Raw genomic sequence first — 15,366 nt, 5'->3', positions numbered from 1 at the left:
ACTGAATTTATACACAGGGTATGAACCATGATATTAAAGTTTTACTAACACTAACAATTCGATTACATCCAAGGCTCAAAAAGTGAACATTAATAAGATTTTCTAATCATACAGAATCCATATATTTTGATCATGTTTATCCTGAGCAATTGCTCTTTGTTGTTCGAAATCCAGTAATAAAAACTCAATAAATAAACATTATGGAATTCATATCTGCCTTAAGATAATGTTTAAAGAATCCAATAACAGTTTCTCGATAATGTCATCAAGAGAAAAAGGATAAGGATTCTTAATGTTACGTGAATGTGTAACCATGTTTTGAATATTAATTACTTCTTACTATAGCAATATGAATTTCTCCACAAAAGTCCGTGTTTTTAGAGAAGAAAATCAACCCTTGAGTATATTCAAAGCATTAGAGACGAGCACTGTTGATGACCGGCTGATATTAACTTATCACAATCTGCACCGATAATCGCTAAAAATAATCGGGAATAGTAAATAAAAGTCTCAGAGTTAGATATTTAGGAATAGTAAATACAAGTGTTAGAGTGAGATATTCGGGAATAGTAAATACAAGTGTCAGAGTTAGATATCCACAGTTGGTTGTGTTGATTCTTCGTGGCGGTTATTGAACTCGGTGTCCTCATTAATTTAGTTTAAAGTGTCAACATTGGTTAATTGCATGACAGGCGTGATGAGGCCTGCTATGGAATATTGATATATAGCAGCCCAGTTTTAGTTGTTGAGGAATTGTGTTTTCAGTATTATATATCACATTTTATGTTTCCAAGTATGATATGAAAAATAAAGGGAATAGACTTAGAGTGGTGAATGAACAAGTAATATGCATTCTCTAAGTAATCTTTGGTTACTAGGTGAGCAACAAAACATGGATTTTGTAAGTATTGTTTAATTGCTAGGTGAACAACACGACATGGATTCTATATGTATTGTTTCCCTGTGGGTTAGCCCTAAGTTTATGAACTTATAAAGCTAATGTTCGGTGTTTGACTATCCACATGGGCAGAGTACAGGTAGCCCATTGCAGCACGGCTTTGTGCTGAAACAAACAAAAATAGAAAAATTTTCTTGAGTGCCAGATAAACAACAAAACGTGGATTATCTAAGAATTGTTTGAATGCTAGAAAAAGAATAAAATTCTGTAAGTATAGCTTGTGTGTAAGATGTAAAACAAAACGTGGTTTTGAAAGTATTGTAAAAGCACTAGATGAACAAGACGTGGACTTGTTTGAGTGTTGGATAAAGAACAAGACAAGTTTTTGTAAGTATTGTTAAAGCATTAGATGAACAAGACGTAAACTTGTTTGAGTGTTACAAACAGAACACAAGGTTTTGTACATATCGTTAAAGCGTTAGATGAACAAGACGTGGACATTTAAAGCATTATTTGAAAATTAGTTACACGACAATAAGGTGAAATCCTACAAATGCTGTTTGAGTGCAAGACTCATTCAATGTATCTCAATATACATGTAATTCTGTGTGAACCTGTAATGTCTGATTCTTAATCATTTCTGTTTTTTCCAGCAGATTAATTGATTTAACACTATTTGTTTAACCGCTTCATGACATATTTTTCTCTATTTCACGTGTTTTGGGGATGCGTCCGGATCTGTCATTCACATACAAATCTATGATATACACTGCTGCCCAAAATCTTAAGGCCAATGAACATAAAGAAAAAATATGCATTTTGCGTTGTTAGACTCAACCACTTATTTGAGTAAAGCTTTGAAAGATGAAAATAAGAAAAGGGAAAATAGAAATAATAAACTTTTTTAGGATTTAATAGGAAAAATGTGAACACTACGAAATTAGCCTAAATATTAGCTGGTCAAATGTTTAAGACCATACTGAAACGAAGCGTTAATCGGTAAATACGTAACGAAATTTAGTCATTTGTGATCAAGCATTAGCGTTGTCAACATCTCCCACTGACGTCTCCTGTGTTACATAGGGTCAAAACATGGCAAAGGCTAAAAAATGAAAGAGTTTAAACGTGGCAGAATTGTCGAGCTGCAAAAGCAAGGTATCTCTCAACATGTCATCGCTGGTGAGATTGGGCGTAGTAAAACTGCTGTTGCAAATTTCTTAAAATACCCTGAGAGATACAGAACAAGAATTTCAAGTGGTCGGCCCAAGAAAATTTCGCCGGCGTTGAACAGGAAAATTCGACGGGTTGTCCGGCAAGACCCCAGCCGATCGTCGAACCAGATTAAGGCCCTTACGGACGCAGAATGCAGCTCAAGACAGCATCTACGAGAGAAAGGCTTTAAAAACTGTAAACGTCTTCAAAGACCACGCCTCCTTCCACACCACGAAACAGCTCGGTTAAACTTTGCTGAGAAGCACCAAACATGTGACGTAGAAAAGTGGACGAAGATTTTGTTCTCTGATGAGAAAAAATTTAACCTGGATGGTCCAGATGGCTTCCAACGTTACTGGCACGATAAGGATATCCCACCGAAGACATTTTCTACACGACACAGTGGAGGAGGTTCCACTATGATCTGGGGTGCTTTCTCTTTCCATGGAACAATGGAACTTCAGGTTATACAGGGGCGTCAAACAGCAGCTGGCTATATTAGCATGTTGGAAACAGCATCCTTATTGACTGAAGGCCCTCGGTTGTGTGAAAATGACTGGATCTTTCAGCAAGACAACGCTGCAATCCAGAATGCCCACAGGACAAAGGAATTTTCTGGACCATCCGACGTGTTTGCCCGAACTGAACCTCACTGAAAATGTTTGGGGGTGGATGGCAAGGGAAGTTTATGGAAATGGACGTCAATTCCAAACAGTGCATGATTTTCGTGAAGCCATCTTCACCACTTGGAATAACATTCCAGCCAGCTTTCTGCAAACGCTTATATCGACCATGCCAAAGCGAATGTTTGAAGTTATTCGCAATGACGGCCGTGCAACTCACTACTAGACCTCTTGTTGGGAATTTCCCACCCTATTTTGGTATGGTCTTAAACTTTTGACCAGCTAGTATTTAGGCTAATTTCATAGTGTTCACATTTTCTCTATTAAATGCTAAAAAAGTTTTTATTTTTATTTTCCCTTTTCTTATTTACATCTTTCGAAGCTCTACTCAAATAAGTAGTTGAGTCTAACAACGCAAAATGCATATTTTTCTTTATTATCATTGGCCTTAAGATTTTGGCCAGCAGTGTACGTTAAGCATATTGGTGATACAATAAACTTACCAAACTTACGAATTATGCAAGTCTATTGTTATATTATCTGAACTCTACTAGAAGAATAAACAATATCAATAGAAAGTTATACTATGCACGTGATACTGAACAAGCAAAGTAACAAATTCTTTCTGGGCCGGTATGGCCAAATGATTAGGACGCTCGACTCGTAATCTTTCAGCCGTGGGGTAAAAATTCGTTGGTAAAATATCAGTCCAAAAGTTAGCGGTGGGTGGTGATGACTAGTTGCCTTCCATTTAGTCTTACACTGTGTGGCTTTGCGCGAAATTCAAAAACACAAAAATTCTTCAAAGATATGTAAGGTTTTGTGCATGTGATAATGCATATGTAATAAGATAAGTAAAATTCAACTCTGCATATGATAATATATAATTTAACAAATACATTATACAAAGATAAGTAAGACTATCTTGAGAAACTACCTGTGGTTCGTCTTGTTCATATTTCTATCGCTAGATGTCGATGCTTTTTTCTCAACTAACGAGGAAAGTTTCTGTTAAAACTGTCGTAAATCGCTTCCACAGTCATTTTCTCATGGCAAACATTTATAATACCGGCTTGCTTATATGGCAAACATTCTTGGAATCGTTTTTCATTTCGAGATTGTTTCATCTTCAGAATGTGAAGAATCAGAGAGTGACTATCCAGCCGTTGGGCTTAAGACTTCGGGTTATAACTTCTCTGTTTGTTTCAGAATTTTCGCGCAAAGCTTCATAAAGGACTAGACACCACGTCAATAGTCGCCTCATTTTGAACTAAGAGGGACTAGAACCAACCACTAATTTCTGGACTACTTTTATCTGACCGATTTGTGGGATTTGACCATCACTCTTATAGCGAGAGAGCATTTATCGCGGCAATGAAACGCGAACTATAAACCTCGTGTACATGATGGGAGCACGATAAATATTATGCCACGCCAAGCTCTCTTTCATTTGATATTTTAAGTTAAATAACCCACAATACAAAGTGACTAAGAAATATTTATCATATATATTGTTTTGAAACTAACCAGAGATGTAACAGAATTGTAGATTACTTATTTTTTAGTTGTTCTTTCTGTACATATGTAAAAATCTAGTTGCATGTGTTGCTCACTCATCACGCTTTTTCTGAAATAATAATTTCCCAGAAAGGGAGACAAAGGCCTCTTGGTCACTTATTTTAACCACTCGAACCATTATACAATAATGTGTTGTCACATAAGGAAAACCTAACGTTGCAATTTGTACTGTCGTGCGCATGCCATAAATCACGAGAATATTTACGCACTCTGTAAGCTACAACACAGCATGACATGTGAACTTCAAAAGCAAGAAATAAAACAGGGGAACCTGTGGAAGTCCATTTAGTATATCTTGATATTTTATCAATTTTAAAAACTGAGTTCATTAGATATATTTGGTTGCAAAAACAACAACAACAACAAAAACAGCTACAAGTTTTAAAGAGATACATCATGTAAATTTTAATGTGTTCAAACTCCACTGACGACTAGTTAAGGCAAGTGGACTGGAATGAATAAATGTAATGAACACACTAACAGGGTGTGGCAAAGTAGGCGATAAATGGATCAACTGCGTATCGTAGGGTGCAAGATTTTTTTCCACGATATGTCGCCGAATAAGCATATTAAATTCAGCCGTGAGAATCAATTTTACTATTTAGTTGATAGTAGTACTGTAGGCGGCGGGTGCTACTGACTGCTCCAGTTGACTCATGTGTTTAATATACAAATACCAATTATAATAATTCCATGTGGAACCTTGAACTGAATTCTATGGCAGCTTACCTTGTTCTGGTATCGTTGTTGAACTATCAACTGTTCCCGGAGTGCCTGTAGCTGCTGAATCATCTCCGTTAGGTGTCGCTCTTTCTCATTTAGACTTTCGCTGGCTATGGCAGAGCGTAGTTCTTTTCTTTCTTCATCCACTGAAGAGCTATCGTGATCGTTGGATGAACTGAATATACTAAAATAAAAGAAACATTATAACCGTAACTTGTCCAAACAACTTATATGAACAATAATTACATAAATTTACAAGCTTTCTCTAAACAACAACAACGAAGGTATTTCCATACAACATTGTGCGTGTGTGTGTTTTTCGTATAGCAAAGCCACATCGGGCTATCTACTGAGCCCATCGAGGGGAATCGAACCCCTGATTTTAGCATTATAAATCCGTAGACTTACCGCTGTACTGGCGGGGGGACATACAACATATATTTATGTTTTAATCTTTAGATTTCTACCGATGTATAGAAATTCCTCAATTATAGTATGATGTTTCAGCCACGAAAGAAATATTTAAGTTGTTTCTTCTGTTGCTAAGCGCAAGGCCACACAAGGTATTATTTGTGTTGTACACAGCACAAGTATCGAAACCCGAAGCCCTTAGATTTATTTATCACCGCGCCACTGTTTTTTTCAATGTTGGATAACCACAGAAAAGAAAACTGGTTTGATCGAAGAAAGTAGAATAATACTTACGTCAATCACTAACTTTTCTGTCGCAAAAACAGCCTAGATTAGGCTACACTTGGCTAGATTATAATATGTTACAATGCGATTTTAGGTTGGGTTAATAAGTTAAGGTAGATTAGATAAAGCAAAGCTAGGATAAATCAGATTAAGTTAGGACATACTGAATTATGGTAGAGTAGGTTAGGCAAAGCGCTAGGATAGATTAGTTTCGATTAATTACTTAAACTGCGACTAAAAGTTCACTTGCTGTTCACTAGCCTTTATGAATTTTTTTTTTTTCATGAACAGACAAGTGGAGCCAGCAGAGGGTCAAGCATAACACCTGTAATGGTAAATGCTTTCATTTGCTTTCACGAGAACAGTCATTTGAAGGGTTGTCCTTCTGATTACAAACAGTTTGTTTACAATCGTTATAATATGGAATATTTGCAATATTTAAATAACTAATTCGTAAAATTTGTAAAATAGTTGAATTCTAAACACATTAACATTAAGTTCACTTATGAACACCAACAGCGTTCTGCTCCACCGCTTATTAACATATAAGTTTTTAACGAACAAGTACGTCTTAATGCTGGGTGTTATCAGAAACCAACCTGCACCAAATTATACACCCACTTTAATAGTTTTGTTCTATTTCATTCCACAGAACATCTTGTAAAATATCTTATGTCTCGTACACAACCTATCGTCAATTCCTTGGAACTTTAACAGCGATACTTACTTAAACGAAAACCTGTTTTAAAACTTAACTCTTTCTCGAAATGCTTCATTGATTTTACCATAAATAAAACTGTTCAACAACTATATTCGTTCGGGTCACTGACCTATGGCGTCCTTAAATGCCAGGTAATGGTCTCTTTAGTGTACACAGACTCACACTCACGAATTTTGAAACTGAACAGCCTAATCAAGAGTATCTACCGAGAAGTTCAATTTCGTTTTATGTTCAGACCTGTATTGAAAATTCAAAAAATGTTTTTCAGGCTTAAAAATCGTATCTAGTTTAGCAACAGTTACGTATTATTTATGAATTCTGCTGCCAAACAATGTTGTTTGGTCACTCACGTCGGATCTACTTTTAGAAAACTGGGAAATCATTTAGTGGTGCACTTTAGCCCTAGATTTAAGAACAGTTTAAGCATTGTTCGGTATGCATTGAGTGAATGTGATGTGGTCCCAAATCCTAGTATATTAATAGTAATCAATAAATCCAAAAATGAGACTATACTACGGGTAAAGAAGACGCTTCTAATTTTTGAAATGAAGCCTAAATTAAATATCAATAAGCTGTATTGACCTTTTACATGCAGTTTAGGTAACTGAACTTTGTTGATACCTTCACGCTTAACTGTGTAGTTTTAGTTTAAGCTGGGCTTGACTAGATTAGATTAGGCCTTGTAGATCCAGGCTTGATTAACAGGTGAGGCTAATCAAGGGATCATCAGTAGACTGAATTAAAGCTACAGAAATATAAAAAAAATATTTATGATTTTTTATTCAGTTATGTTTAAGAGAAAGGTAAAAAAAACAAAAACAGTTGCACGTGATCACAAATAGAGACATATGGCATATTTAGTAATTAAATTTTTGTTCATGGCAAATTACCAACAGTGTGATACTGCAATGCAATCAGGTAAGATATACGGTTAGAGGGATTGCTACTGCTCTTTTCAGAGCCACAAACAATACATGTCGAGTAAGGGTGCCTTCGGTGTTCAGCAATGTCATCATACTCAAGCTAAAGACTATGGTAACGAATGAGAACCCTACAACCCAACAAGATATAGTAATGAGGCTCGCTAGGAATACTAATCCTGCTAACAAAATGCTAAAGAAGGATTTGAAGTTGACCATTTTGATAATCTTTCTGATACATCTTGAAATAAAGAACTGTTTTCATGAGAGGGTGTGTATGTGTGTTTTTTTATAGCAAATCCACATCGGACTATCTGCTAAGCCCAACGAGGGGAATCGAGCCCCTGATTTTAGCGTTGTAAATCCGTAGACTCACCGCTGTACTAGCAGGGGCTTCATGAGAGAGATGGTAATCTTATTCGGCGACATATTTTGAAGGACTTCGACACCTTTCCAAATGGATTTTTTTGTTTACAAAGAAGCCAACGACTTTATACAGTAGAAGATGTGTAGACAGCTTGCCTATATGTGAGGTCTCAAATAGACCTCGCCGTTCTTATCCCAGTAAACGTGGGAATCAAAGATGGAAGAAGCAGTTCCAGGGTTAGTGAAAAACCTGGTGCAACGTTTTTATATTGAACAATTAACACTCAAATACCGATGTTTAATTACTACTGGCGTGAGCGTAATGGTATTTATAAGCTATGGGTTGACAATTAAAGGCTTTAAATCAGAATATAAGAAATCTAATCTTTAATAAACAAAGTTATATCTCTTCTTTACTTATCTATGTATATAAAGAGGTTGGTTGCTTGGATGTATCGAAGTACAAAGCTACACAGTGATTTGACTGGACTATCTGTACTGTGCCCTCTACGGGTATCGAAACTCTATTTTTAGCGGTTTAATCTTTCAGACTTATCACTGAGGGGGAGAAGGGTTGTGTAAACAGGCCGATATCGATAACTGCTCTGTTTACATTCGAATATTTTTCTTTATTTGGAACGAACAAGATATCTCAAACCTTGATTAACAGAGCAGAAAGACGTAACATGATAATTTATTTCCTACACCTAAAAACGTGCATCAGCAAGCAAATAATTTGTGTAATGGAAAACCATGGTCAAGTTGTTTCTATAGAAACACGCAGTTTGTTATTACATGTACAACTGTATCTACAGTAACACAAAGCTTGTTATTGGGTTTAGAAACTCTTTGTAGACGTGTGCAGTTTATCATTATCTGTAATACATTACTTAATTCGATAACGTATACGACATTTCGCGGTATTCTCTTGTACAGGATCGTCTTGTGTAAATAAATTACGATATTTGCTTTTGTACCTACCTTCTTTCACGTCTTCCCCTTGTGGGGGCGTTGGAGGGTTCTGTCACCATGGTTTCCCCACTACTCCAAGCCTGATTTTGTTCATTTAGCGACGCACTGGAACTCATTTTGGATGTCAGTTTTTTCAGCACGTCATCCATCTTCTTCCTTCCGGTATATCCACCAAAGGGTTTACAGTTTTCCCTCACGTGCATGTTATTCAATATTTCGGGCGGAAGCTTGGTATCAGCTCTGCCTTCTTCGGTTCCGCTATAGTCATCTTCGGAGTCGCACTCCGAGTCTGTGGCAGACACTGATCGGGTACACGAAACGCTTTGTAGCAGTCTGTGCTTACGCTTGTGCAGAAGGGTGGCAGCGGCTTCACTGGCCAAGCTGTCACGGGAATCGATGTCACCCTTCCGGTGTCGTGAAACGCTGAGTTCGCCAACCACGCAGTTTTCCGACGTACCCATTTCTTCAATGGGACTGAGTCTAATGTTGAGATTCCCGTTACTCTGTTCTAATGTCGTCCCATCAAACGAATTCTTAGGAGCTTCTTCGTCATCAGATTTCGCGCACTTGTCGTCCAAGTCGTTCTCAACGTGTTGGTTGTTGTGGTCAGTGAGGAACTTCGTCGGGGGACTCTTCCGCTTAGAGGACATACTCCTGTAAATTTAAAATACGTATTAGCGCCCTCTGCTTTATTACTTTACAGAATGTACTAGTATAACCGAAACCTTATAAGACACTTGTACATTTGTCAATATTTCCCATTTATTTAAACGTATGTTTGAACGGCAGCGTTAAACTCACATTTTTTTTACAGTTTTATATTAAAGCCATAATTTCACACTATACGTTGTTACAGTTTTACATTATAGCCACAATTTCACACTATACATTGACTTACAGTTTTTACATTAAACTTGCAATTTTACTTTAAAAATCACAGCTTTGAAATTTTAAAAGTAACATCACATTTTTTATCGTTTCACGTGAAAACTACACTTTCAGTGTTTCACATTAAAGCCACCATCGAATCTTCATCCAGTTCCATTTACACTCTTGTTTGGAGAGGAAGCCTAGAAACTTTCATCGAATTGGTTCAGCCATTTCCTTACAACAGCTCGAGACAGACAAATAAACGGTCAACTCTGCTATTCAGAAATAAGAGTTTTCTGTGTGGGATTTTTAAGAAGTAAAAAAAACAGACGTAAAAATGTTTTGCTAAAGGATCTTGTTACAAGGTTCTCTTGCTTTTATTTCTGCTACAGTAAATACTTTTCAACTACCAACCAAAAGTCACTGCACGAATGTTTTTTCTTACCAAAACTGAATGGTTTCATTTTATTTTGCATTAAAACAGTAGGAATTTTATTTGAAAGAACCCTTTCGAAGGGAAAAAAATTAAAGTTTCATTTGTTATTATTTACTAAATACGTAAAGTTTGAACTTTTATATTCCTGTAAAACTTTTTTTTGAGTGAATTGTGTACCGACTGCCTTGTTTTGAAACCAATCGCTTCTACATTACCTATAGCTTTTCGAAGATTGGCCAAATGCCATATGGGAATAATTACTCCATAAGTGTTACGCAGTCCTTATAGGCGTCGAGTTTATTAAAATAACCAAAAATATCTGTCACGTTTACCCTTGGGACTAATTTTTGAAAACAAAAATGAAACTGTCAGTATCAATGAAGAATATAAAGAAATATTTCCTTCTTATCACATTGGCTATTCAATGATTTAGTTTGGTTTGAATTTCGCACAAAACTACACAAAGGCTATCTGTGCTAGCCGTCTCTAATTTAGCAGTGTAATACTAGACGGAAGGCAGATAGTCATCATCACCCACCGCCAACTCTTGGGCTACTCTTTTACCAACGAATAGTGGGATTGGCCGTAACTTTGTAATACCCCAACGGCTGAAAGGACGAACATGTTTGGTGTAACGGGGATTCGAACCCGCGACCCTTAGATTAAGAGTCGAACGCCTTAACCCACCTGGCCAAGTGTTTTATTATATTGTCAACCAGTAACGCATAATTTACGTATTATTTCATTACTGGTACATTTGGTATCCAATGTTATTCCGCTGTTTACTTAATGTAACTGTTAAGTGTTACTTACTCGTGAACAAACCTCTTGTCCATTGTTTCATTTTACTGTCAGCTGTTTACAAAGTTTTAAATATTATTCCTACATCAGATCATTTGCAATTCACTGTGGGTGAGCGTGGCGGTCAATGAACATGAGGATTCATAGTTTGTGTCCAGTTACCGCAATATCACACTCCTCAATGTAATACCATGGAGGTACTATAAAAGTAACGGCCACACCTTACTATTAAATTTGGGTAGCCAAAAGTTGGCGGTAAGTTGACTAGCGTTTGGCCCGGCATGGCCAAGTGGGTTAAGGAGTTTGACTCATACTATGAAGATCGCGGGTTCGAATCCCCGTCGCACTAAACATGATCGCCCTTTCAGTCGTGAGAACGTTATACTATTATGGTCAATCCCACTATTTGTTGGTAAAAGAGTACCCCAAAAATTGGCGGTGGGTGGTGAAGACTAGCTGCACTTACACTATTAAATTAGGATGGCTAGCACAGATAGCCCTTGTGTAGCTTTGCGCGAAATTAAAAACAACAACAACAAAACAAACAAACAGACCAGCTGTTATTTTCCCTTCACGCTATCAGTTGAAAGTTAGGGAAAGGTAACGCAGATGAACCATTGCTTACCTTTTTGCAAACAATTTGAAAGAAACAAAGAGATTTATTGCTTGTTTTATTCTATTTTTATCAAAAATCATAATTTTATTCCTTTTTAAGCATATTTTTGTCAGTCAGTATTTGATTCTGATGTTAGTGATAATAGAAAGTTTAAATATTATTCTATTTTCAATATGTTATCTATTGTTTATGTCAATTCTTAATAGTAAAAAAAATCACTGATTGTCATGAGTGTTATTTTTTCACGTTTGTATGCTATTTATTATTACCAGTTTTAATAAAACATTCGAAGTTCTTAAATTCGTAACCGATACAGGAAAACAGTAACATCCAATCTAGTACTTACAACAACAACAATAATTAAAAAACAGAAAGAAAAAGAAAATGAATACGTTGAATGAAGTCGAATCACATAATCGACTCTTTGCTTCGCAACAGGACTAAATGGTTATCAAGCGCTTCTATTTAAAATTCTGTACATTTTTTCCCTACGGCGATATTCTGTCTTGGTATTATCATGGTAATCATTGCACGAGATGTAGACACGACTCGAGTACGAAAGGCACGTGAAATTGGCAATGTTATATGTTAAAAAACTCAGTAATCCAAAGCAGCTTTATATTTTCATTTTTCATAAAAAAGCCAAACATAAAAGACATATTTGGATGCAATACTGAATAATTATTGATTGTGCAATAATTATAAAGAGAAAATATTAAAAGCCGACATAACTGAATATAAAAAATGCACAACCGAAAGTGACTTCATAATTTTAGGACTCGCAACTATACCGGAAATGTCGTCACTTATGATGTCATTCGAAAGCCAATAGGATAATCGAGAAATATAGGTAGAGTCTGTTTGTTTGAAATTAAGCACTAAACTACCAAATGGGCTATCTGTACTCTGTCCATCACGGGTATCAAAACCTAGTTTCTAGCGTTGTAAGTCCATTGAGACATATCGTTGTGCCACTGGGGGGCTATAGTTATTTTTTGTTTTTCGGGTTGTTATTCTCTTTCTCTTTTTGACATCCATGGTTGATGATATTACAAATAGTTATATATTTTACACATAAAAAGTTTGCTACCAGCTAGGATATTTATAAATTACGACTCGTTAATTATTGCTCCTAATCATAAATGAGAAATCTCAAAAATAGGGGTCAGTGGAAAATGAATATATACCAGTTTTGAAAAAATATATTATTACTTAAAACCGCTCAATATATCAAGACAATGAAACCTAACTAGAAAAAATACTTGTTATTAAACCAAGGGTAAATTATTTAGAAATACTGAACAAATCAAGACAAGCAAATTAAACTAAGAAGACACTAGTTATTAAACTAAAGATAATATATTATTTAGAACTACTGAACAAATCAAGACAATCAAACTAAACTAGAAAAAAATACTTGTTATTAAACTGTAGATAATAGATTATTTAAAACTACTGAACAAATCAAGATAATCAAACTAAACTAAAAAAAATACTTGTTATTAAATCAAAGATAAATTATTTAGAACTATTGAACAAATCAAGACAATCAAACCTAATTAGAAAAAAGTACTTGTTATTAAACTATAGATAATAGATTATTTAAAACTATTGAACAAATCAAGACAACCAAACTAAACTAAGAAGACACTAGTTATTAAACTAAAGATAATATATTATTTAAAACTATTGAACAAATCAAGACAATCAAACTAAACTAAGAAGACACTAGTTATTAAACTAAAGATAATATATTATTTAGAACTATTGAACAAATCAAGACAATCAAACCTAATTAGAAAAAATACTTGTTATTAAACTATAGATAGTAGATTATTTAAAACTATTGAACAAATCAAGACAACCAAACTAAGCTAAGAAGATACTAGTTATCAAACTAAAGATAATAGATTATTACTTACACTTACTAAAACCAAAGAGTATAAATGCTCCCCTTGCGACACAGCGGTTTGTCTTCGGATTTACAATGATAGAAACCGGGTTTCGATACCTCTGGTAAGAAGAGCACATATATCCCATTGTGTAGCTTTGTGCTTAGTTACAAACAAACAAACAAAGAGAACAAATAGAACACAACTGTGACGATACCTACTTACGTTACTTTACCAAAAAACAAAGGAACATACTTTAATTGTTCAACAGTTGGAAACATCAGAATAAAACTACGACATACTCGTCCTACAAGATCCCAAAACAAACGTATTTTCTAACAAAGATGGCTGAAAACTTAACATCTTATAATTTGGGTTTATTTAAGTTTAACTGAAAATGGTATTTGATCGTTTGTATTATAGATTCTCTCTAAAATTACATCCTTGAAGTTACAAAACCGGTGGAAAAAACAAACAAACAAGAATCAGAGAAAACAACAATAAAATTGTACGTGTTTTGATTGGTTAGTTTTTAATTTCGTGCAATGCTAGCCGTCCCTAATTTAGCAGTGATAGGCTAGAGTTAAGGCAGCTAGCTAACACTACTCATCGCCGACTCTTGGGCTACTCTTTTACCAAGGAATAGTGGGAGTGACCGACTGTTAGGTTTTTTATAGGGGCCGAATTCTTTACAATAGGTGCCTGTGATTTGCTCGCAATAAATTTCAAGAACAAACGAACGGCAGCAATATACTTGCTTTAAAATATTATATTCGAACCACGCAGGCGATGGTCCTGCTGATTGTTCTCTGGTCAGCAGTTCGAAATTAAAGGCGGTTGTTTTACTTAAGCTGAAGTAGTGACAACTTCAGATACACGATCAGAATTAGTAGTTTGTGTCTGATCACGAAAGCGTAATTCGTTATAGCACAAGTTTGTTTCTTTGACCTTTTGCAAAAAAATCAAAAAAATCTCAAAATAATAAAAACGAAACTAAGAAGAGTAAAAACTTGAGATAATCGGAACTATACCTTGAAACATCAATAAACCATTTGAATAAACGTTATTTATTTTGGATGCTTGTAATTAAGCAAAAACCTACACAATGAGCTGCATGTGCTCTGCCCACCATGGATTATCGAAACCCGGTTTCTACCGTTTGTTAAATCCATAGACATACCGCTGTACCACTGAGGGATGGGCATATTTATTTTAGACAGAAATTATAACAAAAAGAAACTGTACTTAACTGTAGTTCTTAGTAGTAATAATATCACATTATTTGAGTGTTACAATATTTGGAATATTATGTTAATTAAATGAAACAAGGAGATTTGCTTTAGAAATAACATGAAACTTCTAGTCCTTTAAATGCGTTCATGTGTTTATTCATGCTTCCAAGAGGTTGCGTCAATAATTGGGATAAGATAGGATTAACATATTCTTTACATAGTTTTACTAGTACACGAGTAAGTTAACTTGCAAACCAGCACACACAAATCTCAGAGTATGCCAGTTGTATAAGCAGAGCCAACCCCTCAAGTGTTTGTTTTAGAGTTTTCACGAAAAGCTAGACAAGGGACGTCATCTGATTAACTAGAGAGAAGGCAACTAGTCACTCTACAGTATCAACCGCCAGCTCTTGGGCTACTGCTCTTAACTGAACATATAATGGGATTGAACGTAACATTATAACGCCTTCTACAACTGAAAGGGCGGATGTATTCAGTGGTAGTATTCGAACCCACTGTAATCGCTGTATTATTCCGGGCCCCACAACAGCACTAAATCATCAGTCTCCAACATCCTCTAACAGCCCCAAACTGTCTGAAATACAGTTCCAGCATGCTAACCAGTAAGCCACGCCCAGCCAAACAATTCTGATTAAACTGCTGGACCAAATTTAATTTCAGGTGAACGAATAATATTTTTATTAAACAACACTTGTTTTCCTCGTTATCAACAGTTTTCTGTGGTGAGATTAGGGATGTGTGTGGTATTTTCATGGTTATCGAGTAGCGTGCTATATACAGCTGTACTTT

At 35.6% G+C, this 15,366-nt stretch overlaps 1 protein-coding gene across 8 annotated transcripts in view; it reads right to left on the bottom strand.

Annotated features, from left to right (window-relative positions):
* Window positions 1-15,366, bottom strand: part of LOC143238868 (uncharacterized) — a 303,511-nt gene that overhangs the window by 75,301 nt on the left and 212,844 nt on the right. For 7 of the 8 annotated variants that reach the window (XM_076479463.1, XM_076479462.1, XM_076479464.1 and 4 more), the window contains 2 exons: window positions 8,719-9,363; window positions 5,041-5,218 (listed from right to left, as the gene is read on the bottom strand). In XM_076479463.1, the coding sequence (XP_076335578.1) occupies window positions 5,041-5,218; window positions 8,719-9,363 (823 nt within the window). Of the gene's footprint in view, window positions 1-5,040; window positions 5,219-8,718; window positions 9,364-9,675; window positions 9,693-15,366 lie in introns of those variants that run through there. The other variant, XM_076479466.1, reaches the window with a different exon arrangement.

This window comes from Tachypleus tridentatus, chromosome 13, assembly GCF_004210375.1.
Source record: "Tachypleus tridentatus isolate NWPU-2018 chromosome 13, ASM421037v1, whole genome shotgun sequence".
Classification (NCBI taxonomy): domain Eukaryota; kingdom Metazoa; phylum Arthropoda; class Merostomata; order Xiphosura; family Limulidae; genus Tachypleus; species Tachypleus tridentatus.
The sequence above is the reverse complement of the archived record's forward strand: the minus strand, read 5'-3'. Positions and strand labels throughout refer to the sequence as shown.